This window comes from Anas acuta, chromosome W, assembly GCF_963932015.1.
Source record: "Anas acuta chromosome W, bAnaAcu1.1, whole genome shotgun sequence".
In the NCBI taxonomy this organism is placed as follows: domain Eukaryota; kingdom Metazoa; phylum Chordata; class Aves; order Anseriformes; family Anatidae; genus Anas; species Anas acuta.
In genome coordinates this window covers 1,558,344-1,573,996 of record NC_089016.1, presented here as the reverse complement: position 1 = coordinate 1,573,996, position 15,653 = coordinate 1,558,344, and the positions used below count along the sequence as shown (strand labels likewise).

At 38.0% G+C, this 15,653-nt stretch overlaps 1 protein-coding gene across 1 annotated transcript in view; it reads left to right on the top strand.

Moving 5' to 3' along the window:
* Positions 1–15,006, top strand: part of LOC137847160 (nucleoporin Nup37-like) — a 34,420-nt gene extending 19,414 nt beyond the window's left edge. Inside the window, exons 6-8 of the mRNA XM_068665454.1 lie at positions 6,627–6,698; positions 13,408–13,482; positions 14,770–15,006. Coding sequence (XP_068521555.1) covers positions 6,627–6,698; positions 13,408–13,413 — 78 coding nt within the window. The 3' untranslated portion in view covers positions 13,414–13,482; positions 14,770–15,006. The remainder of the gene's footprint in view (positions 1–6,626; positions 6,699–13,407; positions 13,483–14,769) is intronic.
* The last annotated feature ends 647 nt before the right edge of the window (positions 15,007–15,653 follow it).

Below are 15,653 nucleotides of genomic sequence, written 5' to 3'. Positions count from 1 at the left end.
TATTGAATATACCTTTATATCTTTAAAGTGGGCATAACTAATTATCAGCTATATTATATTTTGATTTAAAAGTATTTATGTAACAGCCAAATTGACAAAAAGTAAGTAGAGGTTTATTTGTGGTCTAAAACATGGTCTAAAAATATTCTACAGGTGAATTTGAAGTACTGTGTTGGAAAAGGTTCCTTTACATAGAGACCTGTAAAATATTATGTGGTATCGTTTATTAGACTTGTCTTTATGGAGAGCAAATTTAATGCTTTGTCTCTTTCCTTGGGAAACAGGAAAGTTGCAATGAAACCATTTTGTACAGTACAAGATTTAAAGAAAGAATATTGAATTTTGTACGTAGCTGCAGACAGTTATATAAAACATGGCCATGGGCCAGTACTTGTTTATGTCTAAAATAAAAAGAAAGGGAATGACTCCTTCAAATACGTCTTCACTTCCTGTTCTTTCAGTGTAGTGTTCTTTCACCGGTGATGTTAAGAGGTGTCGGGTCTAAGAGATTTCTGTTGTTTGTAAGGCATTCTTGTCTTTGTAACTCCTACGTCACTTGGGTATGTACATACTCTTCAAAATTTTGCCTTTGAAACGATACCCCAGTCCAAATATTAATATTAATTAGATGTTCGTTTGAATTTGTTTTGTTGAGGTTTCAGACAAGAACAAGCAAAGCTAATCAATGCTGAAAAATCAGGGGTTAGGGTTCCTTCTTTAGTGCTTTGGAGTATGATAATGCCTCTGAGAGTTGTGTATTCAATATGCAGGGGAAAAGAACTGGCTTTCCTTTGTGGTTTGGCAGTATGTATTAGTAAGACAATATTTGTCATACAGAAAGTAAATTAATTGCAGATGTCACTCTTGGTCAAATAATAATGGAGTGAGTAAAGCTATATATAAGTAAAAATGGACATTACTAAAAAATAAAAAGTATTTTAATTTCAGAAAAGATGTTCTATGTTACTTCATGCATGCACCTTCCCATTTTTTCCTTCCTTCGTGCTTGGTCCATCACCTTGTATGGCCTCGTCAGCCAGGAAGTAGGATAACTGACATGGTTGCAAAGAGCTTGGCTGGCACTTCTAGCAAAATATTTCTAGAAATTGTTAACGTTGTTTGCTTGTAAATTGATGTGTGTCACTCCTTAACCAAAGTTACCATTTTATATAATATCTGTCAGTTTTATGATATTGTAGACAAGCAGCTTTGATGGTGTGAGTTAATCTTTTAACTTTTTTTAGCAGAATATAAAGTTACTTTACTCATTACGTATGTCTGTTTTAATTCGAGAAATTTATAGAATTGTCTATAAGCACGCGGAAGAAAGAGAATAGGTAGAGTCATTAATAACAGTATAGACAATGGAATGGTTACTTAGTGGAAATAATCAACACATAGAAGAACCTGGTACCACAGGCTCTACATTCAGCTGTCTAGTGTCTCTCTCTTTTTTTTTTTTTTTTGGATTAACAATGGGCCTGACGGACTGTCTGCTAAAATCAGTGACAAGTCTCTTCATTTCAGCATGGTTCAAGGCATGAATGAGTGTTTTTTTTCCTTATGTAATGAATACGAAAGCTTTAATTATTGGGTGTTAACAACCAACAAATTTTTGTGTTTTTGCCAAAAATTGTGAAAAAGTGACAGCTGTGATAGTTCATAGCCTTCATACCTCTTTTTGTCTCCTGTCTCTTATCATCTGGTCTTTAGCTGAAGGTGCTCTTTTATACATTCCGGAGCAGACTTCATGCCTATACTAGCTTTCAGACTGTTGCACATTGATTTAGGACTCCTTCCAGACTAACGCTAGGAATTCTCAATGGGATATGCTGTTTTCCTCAATAGGAACCCATTGCTTCCAGTTAAATAAATACATATGATAAATATTCAGCATTACAACTTCACACAAATGCATTTTTGATGCATTATGAACTTAAACTTTTTTAAAAATAGAAGTTTAAATAAGCAAGTTTATTCTAATGAAGAATTATATTAGGCTGTTTATTACTGAATTATATAAGATTACAAAAAAAAAAAAAACACACTTAAAATAATCATTTTGAATATATCTGATGAGACAGTTATTTTGTAGTTTACTGTCAATGCATGATCAATATTAAAACCATAGAAGCAAAGGAGGCAATGCTGTAGCACAGTCTGTGCTACTATTCTATTCTATTCTGAAAAAATGCTGTTTTTTCAAAATAGAATTTCTGTGATGGGTTACTGTTTTTCCCAGGTCTAACAAGTTTTTTTTTCTGCTATGTGACCAACACAAATTAAACTTTAAAACATGTATTTCTAATTTAGCGGAATATATTACACAGTAGCTTTGTCTGGGTGCCTACAAATAAATTTAAAATGCCACACTTATATTTCTATTAAGATAGCAATTGTTTTTCATACAAAAAGATTCTTTGGAGAACTGATTCTTCTACCCTTAGGACTTCTTTCTAACACAAACTGTGCTGACCTGCAGTTACAAGCTTCTACTGCAAAAGTATGTCAATTACGTAACACATCTGAAAAAAAAATATGACAAGTTGTGAGTGTAATGATCATAGAGGATGTATTAATACAAGAGGCAATACAACTGTGTGGCCAGATGAAGCTACAATAGATGGTTTATTTTTGACGCAACAGAATACTAAAGACCATTTGGGGCTTATGCTATGCAAATGAGAAGTTTTGGCTTCAGTTTAGCAATGAAGTTATTAGCACTGTTTATGCCAATTTCACCACTGGAACTTAGTCTAAGAACTTCATCAAGGGTATACTGAGACTGAGGAAGAAGTAAAAATTCCTGTTTTTACTGGATCGGGCTTGCTCTTAAAATGATCAGAAAACAGCCTAAAATGTGGATTATTACCTAACAGTGAGAATGTCATTAGTGAAAAGGAATAGTGTGCTTATATTGGGGGATTGGACTAGATGATCTTTCAAGGTCCCTTCCAATCCCTAACATTATGTGATTCTTTGGTAAAAATGTCTTTAAGCACGTTCCAGGCTTTTGTTTGTTTGATTGATTTTGTGTGTGTGTGTTTTTGTTGTTGCTTTGACAAAAAGTGGAGAAAATACTTTCTCCAGGTAGTCATCATAGTTTCTTATACTTGGATGATCATTGAGCTATATACTTCTTGTGATTGAAAAAAAAAATAACACCTGACTCCCATCTAAAGTATTTGGAAATCTCAGAGGTTCACAAATATTCTATGAGCTATGCCGAGTTAATTCTAAACAGTTTGATAGAATGGTTTCTTAGTATTAGTCAATCAAAACCTCAGAAAAATTATTTCATGAACCTAAGGTTGAATACATAGTGAACACATGGAAGACTTTGATCCATTGTACAGTGCACACTTTATACGTGAGGTTTCAAGAGAGGTACAAAATGTGCAAAAAAGCTGAGGGAAGTATGTCATTACAGTCAAAATGTAATCTCTGAACATTTTGTCTTTTATATTAAACAATTAGTATGTGTTGCTTCTGGAGGGATAGGCAGAATAATCTTGCTCTGTTTTCCCAGTGGAAAAACTGTCTCGATGTAATTATCAACAAGGAACTTCAAGCATACTGAGTTTTCCATTACTTTGTCAACACAACTAATCCAAAATTTATGGGCTGGATCAAGCCCAGAACAAGAAACAAAAGGTAAAGTACAGTTGATGGATCTTCGTGAAATCTTTTCTTGTTCTCAGGTTTTCATTTGGAAATGAATTGTGGCTTTCTTCTCCTGCTTCAGATTTTGCTTAATAAAAAGCATATTTCATCAAAACTGTGTATGTAAAATGAGGCAGGATTTTTGAATTCTGAATGCTGAAAATTTTCAAAAGACTTGCATTTCTGTCTAAAGAGTTTGGCATCATCTTAGGATGTATTAGTTCTAGTGAAATCCACAAGGTTTTATTGAAATTAGGGGCTGTTGGGGGAAAAAAATAACTTGGCTGCTGAAAGTGGTTCTGTATTGAACTGATGTATTGAACAGTCATAACTTTTTAAAGGGGCAGCTTCATTATTGTGCATGGTTTACAGATTTATTTTTTTCTTTTTGATCAGTTGCATAGCTCGTTCTGAGGAACAAACACAGAGAACAGTATTTTGTTCTCTCAGAAAGCTGAGAAGTGATTGTTTTCATTCAACCTGTTTTTTCCTTGCCATCTCTTCATGTCATGCCATTCTCCAGTGGATATTTTTGTGTCCTTTTTATGATACTTTGGGCAAAACAATAGCATCTATGCCTAGTGACTTATTCAGTGAGAGTAAAGAGGATGAAACAGTAATAGATCCAGCATCTACATATGGACTTCAAATAATTGACTTCAAATTTTAAGTGATTTAAGTAATTATAATTGATTTTTTTGGCATAAAGACCATAGTGAGAGAAAACACACACGAATCCTCAGATTGAACAAACTGATACTTACTAGCTACAGATTTTCTAATGAGATCAGAGATGATGTACTCATACCTAACAAACATGTGAATGAATTTGAATCATAACATCATAGAATGGCCTGGATTGAAAAGGACCTTAAAAATCATGTAGTTTCAACCCCCCTGCTCTGGGCAGGGTTGAAAAAGTATTTCAGCAGGGTTGAAAGTACTTCAGACTCAGCTTAAATGAGATGAGTTTTGCCTGCTTGCTTAATGCTGAATGTGCATTTGATCTTTAATTTAGATGTTTGAAGATATTGTAAAGCTCAAAAGATTGCTGATATCTGTAGATAAGTACAAAACACTTAACGGAATTGAGAAGAAAATGGTGTTGTGATTTTATGGCTAAGACAGCTGAAAAGCCTTCCGAATATGTAAAAAATGTCCTTTTAACTTTTACTGAAAACTGTGATTCTGCTTCTCGTTCAGGGAAGCTATGTTACTAAGTTGGTTTTCATTATAGATAAATTATTCTCAGTACTTTGAAATAAAAATGTCATGATTAATACATTTCAGCTGAGGACAATTACATAGTAATAGTTCCCTTTGAAATGACTTCATGCTTTCTGATACAACTGTGAATGTTTGCTTTTGACTGCTAGTTCATATGTACATTCACACCATGGGTAATTAGATCCTATTATTTGAAAATGGATGATCTATTACTTTCACAGTGTGCACTATGCCCAATTTTCCTTACTCTTCAGTACAAGAGTATATAAAGCAAAGAGCATAAAGTACTATGTTAGTTTCTCTCAAATGTTTAACAGAAACTGTGATTAACTGCTGTGATACTGTGTGGCCAGCTTGTTTTTCACGTGCTGTTGTTCCTCACTTTTAGTTTTCATGAAGCCTTCAGCATGCATTGTGACTTGTTTCATTGAGACTTTTTTCACTTTTTATTCTTGTACTGGGTCTGGCTGGAATGTTAACTTTCCTGGCAGCAGCCCATACAGTGCCGTACTCTGTACTTGTAGCTGGAACAGCAGTGTTATCACACCAGCGTTGTGTCTACTGCTGAGCAGCAGTGGCACAGCGTTGGGCCTTTCTCTAACCCTCCTAGGGAATGGGAGAAAGATCACTAGGGCAGCTGACCTAAAGCAATCAAAGGGATATTCCATACCATGTGATGTCACACTCAGCAATAAAAGGTGGAAACAGGAAGAAGAGGGGAGGGGTGGGCTCTCGTTGAGAAGACGTCGGTCCTCCTCTCGAACACCGGCTGCGTGTGTTGAGGCCTTGCTTCAAGGACGTGGTCAATCATCGCTCATTTGTGGGAAGTAGAGAGTAATTTCTTTCCTCTGCACTTCCATATAGCTTTCATTTATTTTGTTTGTTTGTTTTCCTCCCTTCTTTTTATTTTTCCTTTTCCCCTCCCTTTTCCCCTTTCCCTTTCTATTTCCCCTTAATTAAATTGTTTAGTTCATGGTAGTCTTTATTTAATTATTATAATTGTTTCCCTTTAATTAAATTATCCTTATCTCAACCCGTGAGTTGTTCTTTGCTTTACTTCTCCCCCTCCTCATCTAAAGGAGGGGGAGTGAGAGAGCGGTTGTGGGGTTTAGCTGCCTAGCACGGTAAAACCACCACAATTCTAAAGGTAGTCTTTTGGTCCTTTGCCATCTCTGGTGGATATCTGCTCTTGAGGAATTTATATATTGACTGCTTGGGAAAGGGAATATACTGGACAAGTGATTGGCTTATTGCTCCTTCAGGAAAAAAAACCCTCTTGCTGCTTGCAGGAATTCCTATTAAAAACTCTTGTTTAGAGATGAGTTACTTATGAATAATTGGAGTTCTTTAAAATATATAAATTATGTGTACATTGACTTCCTGTTGATTTTCCTCTTTTTTTCTGAGATTTATTATCTTCTACCTTCAAAATTCAGTGGTTGAAAAAGAATAAGAAGTTGTGGTGTGATCCACTTACTAGAGCATCAAGCTGACCTCTGTGGTAATGACAAGGAGGCAGTGGGGTTCCGTTCACCTACAGTGTAAATATACACAAGCGTTAGAGGTTTTAAATATCTCCGGTTTTACTAATGAATATTTTTCCCTTCCATGTAGAAATGATAACTTTATTGTACACTCAAATCTTTCATTGAGTGGTTCTGTTGAATATATATTGTTAACTAATGGTGGAACAGTCTGCTCAAAGTTAAAAATATTTCTTTTTTTCTGGTTGACAGACATTTGATGGCCACTCAGATTACATTAATGATCTGGTGTTTTCTCCCAAAGAAGGTCAAGAAGTTGCAAGTGTAAGTGATGATCACACTTGCACGTATGCATTTTGCTCAAAATATCATTGAAATATCATAGAGGGCTGAGCAATCACCAACAATATGAAGTTTACAAGAGAAGTGCCGGATTCTGCACCTGGGAAGGGACAACCTTGGATGTATGTACAGACTGGGGGACGAAAGGCTGAAGGGCAGCTCTGCAGAAAGGAATTTGGTAAATGACAGGGAGGGCCAAGCACATCCTGAGGTGCATCAAGCACAGCACTGCTAGCTAGTCAAGGGAAGTGATTGTGCTGCTCTACTCTGCACTGATGCAGCATCATGTTCAGTATACTGTGTGCAATTTTGGGCACCATATAATAAGAGTCATACAACTGTTAGAGAGTATCCAAAGGAAGGCTACAAAGATGGTGAAGGGTCCAGACGGCAAGACAGGAGGAACGGCTGAGGACCCTTGGTTTGTTGAGCTCCGTGCAGAGCAGGCTTGGGGGGGGGGGGGGGGCCTCATGGCGGCCTGCAGCTCCCTCACGAGGGGAGTGGAGGGGCAGGCGCTGAGCTCTGCTCTCTGGGGACAGTAACAGGACCCGAGGGAACGGCATGGAGCTGGGACAGGGGAGGATCAGGCTGGGTGTTGGGAAAAGTTTCTGCACCCAGAGGGTGGTCGGGCACTGGGACAGGCTCCCCAAGGCAGTGGTCATGGCACCAAGCTTGCTGGAGTTCAAGTGTTTGCATAATGCTCTCAGACACATGGTCTGATTTTTACGTAGTTCTTTGTGGAGTCAGGAATTAGATTCGATGATCCTTGTGGGTGTCTTCCAAGTCAAGATATTCTATGATTATGTTCACTGTCAATTTCCCCAGGTGGGACAGAAATAAAAAAACGATCTCCAAGAATAGGAGACATAAGACATGATGTACAGCTCTGAGCTGTACAGACTCTGTCCATCCATTCTATCTTCAGATGAGTCAAGTTTAAAACCAGTATACTCATGTGAAATTGTTTGCTTACCTGAACTCATTAGCCTTACTGGGAGATGCAATTATACAGCCTAAGGACAGTATCATACTGATACAGTGATACCAGCAGCTTGTAATACCATGATCATAGCCATTCCAAACCGATATATTTAATTGTTTGCAACTGGAAAGAAAAGGCAAACACAAATCACAATCGTTAAGGTTGAAAAAGACCTCCAAGATCATCTGGTCCGACCATCCCCCTACCACCAATGTCACCCACTAAACCATTTCCCTAAGCACCACGTCCAACATGTCCTTGAACACCCCCAGGGACGGTGACACCACCACCTTCCTAGGCAACCCATTCCAATGCCTGACTGCTCTTTCTGAGAAGAAATGTTTTATAATTTCCAACCTGAACCTCCCATGGCACAACTTGAAGCCATTCCCTCTGATCCCATCACTACTCATCTGAGAGAAGAGGCCGACTCCCAGCTCCCCACACCTTCCTTTCAGGTAGTTACAGAGAGCAATATGGTCTACCCTTAGCCTCCTCTTTTCCAGACTAAACAACCCCAGTTCCCTCAGCCACTGCTCACAGGACTTGTGTTCCAGGCCCTTCACCAGCTTAGTATGCTAAAAAGCACTGTTTTGTAGTGCACAAGTTTGTTTTTCCTTGGCAAAAAGTCCCCCATCTTACACTTCTAATAGTGCTTGTGAATCTATAAAGCTGTTGGTCTTCATCCTTACAGCGCAGCTAAAAGCTGGAGAAGGCAGCACGGCAGCTGTGCAGGCTTAGCAAGCCATTGCAATAGGGGAAGAGGCTTATGAGAAAGCATCATCATTGACTATTCTTGGTATAGCTGTGACAGTTTAAAATTTGTCTCAGTTAAGGAACTGTTTTAGTTTTTCTCTGATTATATGAATTATATATTTGCTCTTTGAAGTTATGACCATATTGATTGCTATATAAATGACCATTTAATGTTCAGGGGAAGAAAAAAAGTGCTATAAGAACAAAGGAAAAGATCTTGTGTTTGAAGCTATCTGGTAAGAGAGAAAGAAATAGCTGTTAGGATGATTATTCTGTGTATGAGGTTTTGTAAAGGGCAGAACATCAACTGGTGTAAATCACAGTCCAGTAGCATTAGTAGAGCTACTCTGTCTTATGTGAATTGAAAATCTAAAAGGCCTGTGATTTTTCAAAACCCCTAGGGAACTCAAAAATAGTACTTTGACCAGCAGGCAGATTTTCCACAGCTGCCTTGTCTCTATTTCCAACAAAATCATTAGGAATGAGTAGTAAAAATGTGTATGACTTACTCCTAGCTTGTTCCAATTTATTCTCTATTCTTGATTTTTTTTTCATTAGATATAAACTAATGTTGGGTTTATTCAGCAAAGAGGTATTTGAATATGTAGCATGTTTTGTTTATTTTATGAAATGCTCAGTGTTTCTGAGATAAGAGGACTGTTTTAAAAACAATAGTCTGATACTAAAGGAAAAGGAACTACAAATGATTTACTTAGTGTGTGCTATCAGGAGTTAATAACTGAAAGACAGTTATGCAGTAAACCTTAAAATCAATGGTTCAAAGCTATGTGAAGTAAGCAGGATTTTTTTTGGCTACTTGAGTTCTTATTTTTTCCATTTGTGCATGTGGAGCATGAAGACTTTTTTTTTTACTGAACTTAAAGGTTAAACTTTCAAAACTAATGGAAAATGCATTCCTTCAGACTTACCAAAATTATTCCTTACTTACTGTGTAATTTGCTTCGGCAGTAATGTAAGAAGAGGAATAATTTTTCAGTCTGTACTCAGTTTCTACTCAGAAATTTTTCTCAGGATACATCGCCTGTTAATACCTTTGGAATGAAGTAGTAGAACAATCAGCACAAGAGCAAGGAGTTTCAAGTGTGTCAGTGTTGTTCTGTTAGAGTTCCACCTCTGTGTCTTGATATAATTAACACTGTGCCTCAGTATGTATATCATACAGAGAGACAAACAAGTTCAGATCTTCCCTTCTCTTCACTCGGGTAAGTTTAGCAGAAATACATAAGGAACACAAGTTTTCAATTTTAATGCATTAAAAATCTTGCCATGAGCTGCTGCAACAGTTACATCTCATGGCTGGCTTTGGTCTTTTGTTGTTGTTGGAAGACAGCGTTAAGTCAGATACCAGTTGAGAAGAGGCTGTGGTGATGCCTTCAGCATTCTTACCTTTAAATTGTTAGTTCAGGAGTTCTTGTTGCTTTTACATGTAGCTTTCTTGGTCTTGTTGGTCTCACAAGACCAGCTGCAAAGTAGAACTGATTATTTAAGACTGTTTAAAAATCCTCGAGCATCAGAATAATTGCAGTTGTTTTCTGTGCCATGTAGTCGTAAATTGAAGGGCATTCATTGACAAGAGGTGTTGGTTTATAAATATGATGTACACTTTAAAATTACCATGATTCTCTGCACTGACAATCTCAAAACTAATATAATCTTAGAAAGTATCTTTTTTTTTTTTTTGAAAGAATGCACCTTTGCAGTATTTATCAACCCCACCATGTTACAGTTATTCACAACAGTATGTATATACAAGATCAAAATTCCCACAGCTGTAAAAATTACAAAATAAATAAATAAAAGATTAGAAGTTGCAAAAAAGTTGATTGAAAAATTCAAACCCTGTGTTCTATATATTGTGCGTTACCTTCCCAAGGATGGCTAGATTCCAAGATGGATGAAGCAGTTCACAAGCCTATGGTTTACTTATGTATTTGGCAGGCTATTGCAAATTTTGAATTTTGCTTATTCTATATTTTAAAGTATAATATAGAGTAAACTAATGAAGAACTTGAGGGATAATTCCTGTATTTCACTTTTTTAAGCATTTCATAATTGTTTTACTCTTTCATTAAGAACAGAAAGAAATATATTTTTTTAATTTGATAGCAACATTGTAAAGAAAATGGTTAAAAATGCTGGTAGAGGAAATAGCTAAAATAACTATTGTTAAATTATTAATTGCAGTAAAGAAAAATGTGAATCAGTTTTATCGATGAGTCATATGTGTTAATGTGGAGCACAGTTAAAGTAAAATATAAAGAATCATAGAACAGCTTGGATTGGAAGGGAACACCAGCTAACTCCAACATTTCTTCCATGGGCAAGGAAGCCACCCACCGTATCAGGTTGCCAAGGGCCTCATTCAACCTGGCCTTGAACAGCTGCAGGGATGGGGCATCCACAGCTTCTCTGGGCAGCCTTTTCCAGTGCCTCACCACCCCCTGAGTGAAGAATTGTCTGACTGAGCAAAAAATTGCTCTCCATCTTTTTGATAAGCCCCCTCTAAGTATTGAAAAATTGCAATGAGGTCACCCCAGAGCTCTTTCAGCCTTTCTTCGTAGGAGAGGCGCTCCAGCCCTCTGATCAACTTCATGGCCCTCCTATGGATCCATTCACACAGACCCACATCCTTCTTGTGCTGGGGGCTCCAAACTTGGACACAGTGCTCCAGGTAGCATCTCTCAAGGGCAGAGTAGAGGGGGACAATCACCTCCCTCGGCCTGCTTTGATACAGCCCAGGATACGGTTGGCCTTCTGGGCTGCAAGCACGTGCTGCTGGCTCATGTTGAGCTTTTCATCTACTCCCAGGTCCTTCTCTGCAAGGCTGCTCTCAGTGAGTTCTTCTCCCAGTGTGTACTTATGTCTGGGATTACCCTGACCCAGGTGCAGCACCTTGCACTTAGACTTAGGTTCACATGGGCCCACTTTGCAAGCTTGTTCAGGTGTCCAGGCTTGTCAGTCACTGTCAAGTCCAGTTTTTGTTGCACATACCACAAATATCAGTCCATCAGGAGGTTAGTTTTAGTCTCTATACAGAGATTCCTGGGGAAAGGTTTGATATCACTGGAAAATAAATATAACTAAAGTCACAACCTTTATTATATTGTTTGTAGTTTAGTTGTTTGGTTTTGTTTCATTTTTCTACCTATAGCATGTTTGTTTCCATGGTACTCTTATGTCTTAGTTATTTTGCATAGGTATTTCACTAGACAGTAGACAAGAAAAGTCAGTGATAAATTATTTGTTATTTTTTGTTGGTTTTATTGGTTATTTGGTGTTTTTTCTTTCTTTCTTTCCTTTTTTTTTAGTGTTTTCAGTGCTTGTTGCATTTGTGTCTTACTTTGTTAGACCAATTCAGTCTCTGGCCATATTGTGAAGTTGCCTTTCTCACTTATTCCTGCCTTAAATTTATATTTCATTTGTATCTTCTCATTTTGTGCAGTCAACTATAGATTTTTTTTTTTAATAAAGTATTTTATTCCATGTTCTGTGTTCATCAGTTTGTTGTGATAGAATTCCGCAGTATTTCTGCATACAAGAAATATGATAGCAAAATAGTTATCCTTTTTGAGCTATGCTGATAGTGCTTATCAAGCTAGCTGTGCATTTTAATTGATGAAAAGAAGTTGGAGTCTTGAATTATTTTTAGGAGTCTAGCTTGTGGCTTTGCATGTTTTTTATATGCATCCCTGTGTGTCCCCCCAAAGTCTTCCATGATACTTCTTATACCTCACAGTCAAAACCAAAATATTAACCATCAATTTTGGTTATGCTTTTGGTTATACAATTGCTATGCGAGTATGTCTGCTGGAGAAACAGAGAAACTTTAAGGATATTTAAGTCAAATTTTAAAAAGAAAAGGAAAACACAAACAAACAAAAAACACACCAAAAAATGTTGGTCATTTGTTAGGAAGAATTTCTTTTCTGAAAGGGTTGTTAGACACTGGAACAGGCTGCCCAGGGAGGTGGTGGAGTCACCATCCCTGGAAGTCTTTAAAAGACGTCTAGATGTAGAGCTTAGGGATATGGTTTAGTGGGGACTGTTAGCGTTAGGTCAGAGGTTGGACTCGATGATCTTGAGGTCTCTTCCAACCTAGAAATTCTGTGATTCTGTGATTCTGTGATTTATAAGAGTAAGTCAGACAGTTCAAGGATAGCCAATACTGCTTTGTGGTGAGCTGTTAGATGGTATTAGATGTCACAGAAAGATACTAGATGTTCTGTGCTCCAGCCCCACTCACAAAGATTGCTAGAAACCTTACGTTAAAATATATGTATTTTTTTCTTCCATTGTCTGAAGATTTGAGAAATGCCTTAAAGTTACAATATGGTTTTGTTCTTATACTATTCTTTTTGATGACTTTTATTCATTTATAATTTGGTTTTGCTCTCTAGCTAGAATTATTCATTATTCAGAAAGTTAGAATGTACAATAAGGGTAATCTCTATTGCCACAAAACAGGTTTTCAGATATTCCAATGAATACTTTGGCAATTTTAATAAAAGTCCATTTTGTGGTAAAATTGCTGCACATATGCCGCATGTCATCATGCACATTCATGTATACTACATAAAATATAGTTGTTCCAACGTAGTTTGAATAGCTCCATGCTTTGAGATAACTGCAGTTATCATTTGTTTGTTTAATCACAGAATGTGAGTGATAAGCGGAGTATACTAATATTTCAAGAGTTTCTCTTGAATGACATTTGTAGCTATCGCTAACTTTGTATTAGTTTAAATAGTTGTTAATTACACTTTGGGAAATAATAAATAAATAAATAAAAGTGGTGCGAGAGGCGGGAAAACAGTGCATTCCCAAGGTAGATAAAACACTAGAATTAAACTGTAATGTAGAGATCTTGTTCGTAAGATACACATATGTGAATTCAGCTTAAAGGTCTAAATTCAGGCTTCTCTCATGTTGCAGGAATGACAGTGAAACCTCTGCACACTGTCAAAACAGCACAGAACCAATAAAAAGGATGTCCAATGTATGTTGCAGGTGAGACGTTTGGTTCTTTGTGATTTTTTTTTTTTTTTTCATAGATGGTTGTACTTTTGGCTTTTAGAGAACTTACCCAGTTAAGTTAATCCATATTGCTTTCTTTTCCTACTTCATGCATTCAGTGTATCTTTAGATATATCTTGAAATTAGGGAGCTTATACTGGACTCACAGGAAAAAACAGGAGCTGCAATCCAGATGAGATGTTAGTGTCCAAGATGTGTGACTTCTTTTAAAGGTCCAGCACCCTACTGCAAAAATGCTTGTGAAGGCTTCCCACGTGCAAGAGCAAGAAGTTGGAGATGGAACTAGCTTTCTCCTTGTTCTTGATCAAGTCCTTCAGGAATTAGCCTAAGACCTTCTGAGGCTGGGATTATCAGTCTCAGAGGCAAGCTCTATTGTTACTGCCGTTCTGGAGATTTAGTTCACACTGCCATTGGTCATAGAACTGTGAATAGTCTGCTTCCTTCCAAATGAATTTTTAGTCAGAGGTGTATGGGGAAGAGCACTGTATGTTTTTGTTGCTTATGATTGTTTGCTTCCCTTGTAAGCTTTTCCATTTGTTTATCTTTTATGGCCCTTTTCCAAGGAGGTAGAAGCAATACGAATGCACAGCCAGGTGAAATATTTGTTGTTTGCTGCACAGGTGAGTGAAAGATATGAAAAAGTTGGCAAGGAGGCCCTAGAAATTCTTCCAGACGTGGTGTGCTGTTCGCAATGAACCTTGGAGATTTTGAAGTGGCATCTGTGTTGCGTATTTCAGTGATACGCAGAAAGGATGGCACTGAAGGCTTCTTTTGTAGAAGCTTATTGCTCAGGCCTGTAGTAACTGGATAAGGACATACCTGTGCACACATCTAAAAACTTCAGTGGCTTGACTAACTTCTTCATAGAAGACAAAAGTTGTGGTTGATCAGGGTAAACTGATGGAATACATCAGCCTCTGAAATTAGTATGACATTGAACTCTTTGCTGACACAGTGGCTCAGAAAAGACCTGTACTTTCTACTAAATCTTTACAGAAATAGCTTACTGCTTTTATCTTTCAAGCAGAAAACCATTTTTCATAGACTTTTTTTTTTTTTTTTTGCGTTGTGAGGATACATGAAGGGAATTCTGCAGAGAGGGGTGTGATTTAAAAGGCTAAGAGAACACACTGAGTGTGTTGGCTTGCTTTCTAAATTGCTAACATATCCAATCAAAGCATCGGAACTGAATCAAGAAAGGAGGGGTTGCACGTCTTCCGTTTATGGCATTATCAAAATGTACGTAGTGTCTTGTTCTAGTTGGACCTACAGAGCAGCCTCTGGCAGACCACTGACATTGCAGAGCATCACCTTGCTGAAGCAGCGCTATTGAAGGCATGAAGCATTTGCAAGTAACAGTGACAAATTGGTAAGAGATTGCTGTTTGCTTGTGTTAACCTTGCCTGCCTGGGAGACTGATTGCCCTCCCCAGCTGGAGAACCAGGAGGGACATCAAGGAGGCCAGAAGGGGGTTATTCAGGGGACCACACAGGGCAGGGGAAGCAACAGCCAGGTGAGGGGTGATTCCCTTTAAATAACTTTATTTGCTTCTTGGCTCTTGAGTCAAAACACCCATAGCTATGTTGCAGGACCAGCAACATGCCTGCTCTGGCTGCTCCAGCCAGAGCCACACTGTGATATCATCACTGGGTCGTCATGGTGACGTTTGAGCTTCCCCCACCAGAACCCCCAGACAGTCCATTGAGCCTCACTTGCTCACTGGCAGGACCAAAAGGAGCCTCTCGCAGAAATGGCTGCAGATGGAAACTCGAGTGACAACGAGATAAATGACATTAAACAGGAGCCACTTCCAGAAGACATGTCGTACATTTTTGCTCCAGATGAGCTGTTTGAGTCTTTGGACTCAATCTTCGGTTACAATCATCTGGCCAAGCTTTTAGTTAGAAATGATGCTGCTACTATCTTGAAAGAGCTGGAAGCGAGTTTTCCTAGAATAAGATAGTTCGGTTGGAAGGGACCTTCAAAGATCGAGTCCAAATGTCTGACCTCTTCAGGGCTAAACAAAAGTTAAAGCATATTCTTGAGGGCATTGCCCAAATGCCTCTGGAACACAGGAAGGCACAGGGCACAGGAAGGCACAGGGCAGGGAAGATAAGGGCAGGGCAGGCAAGGCAAGGCAAGGC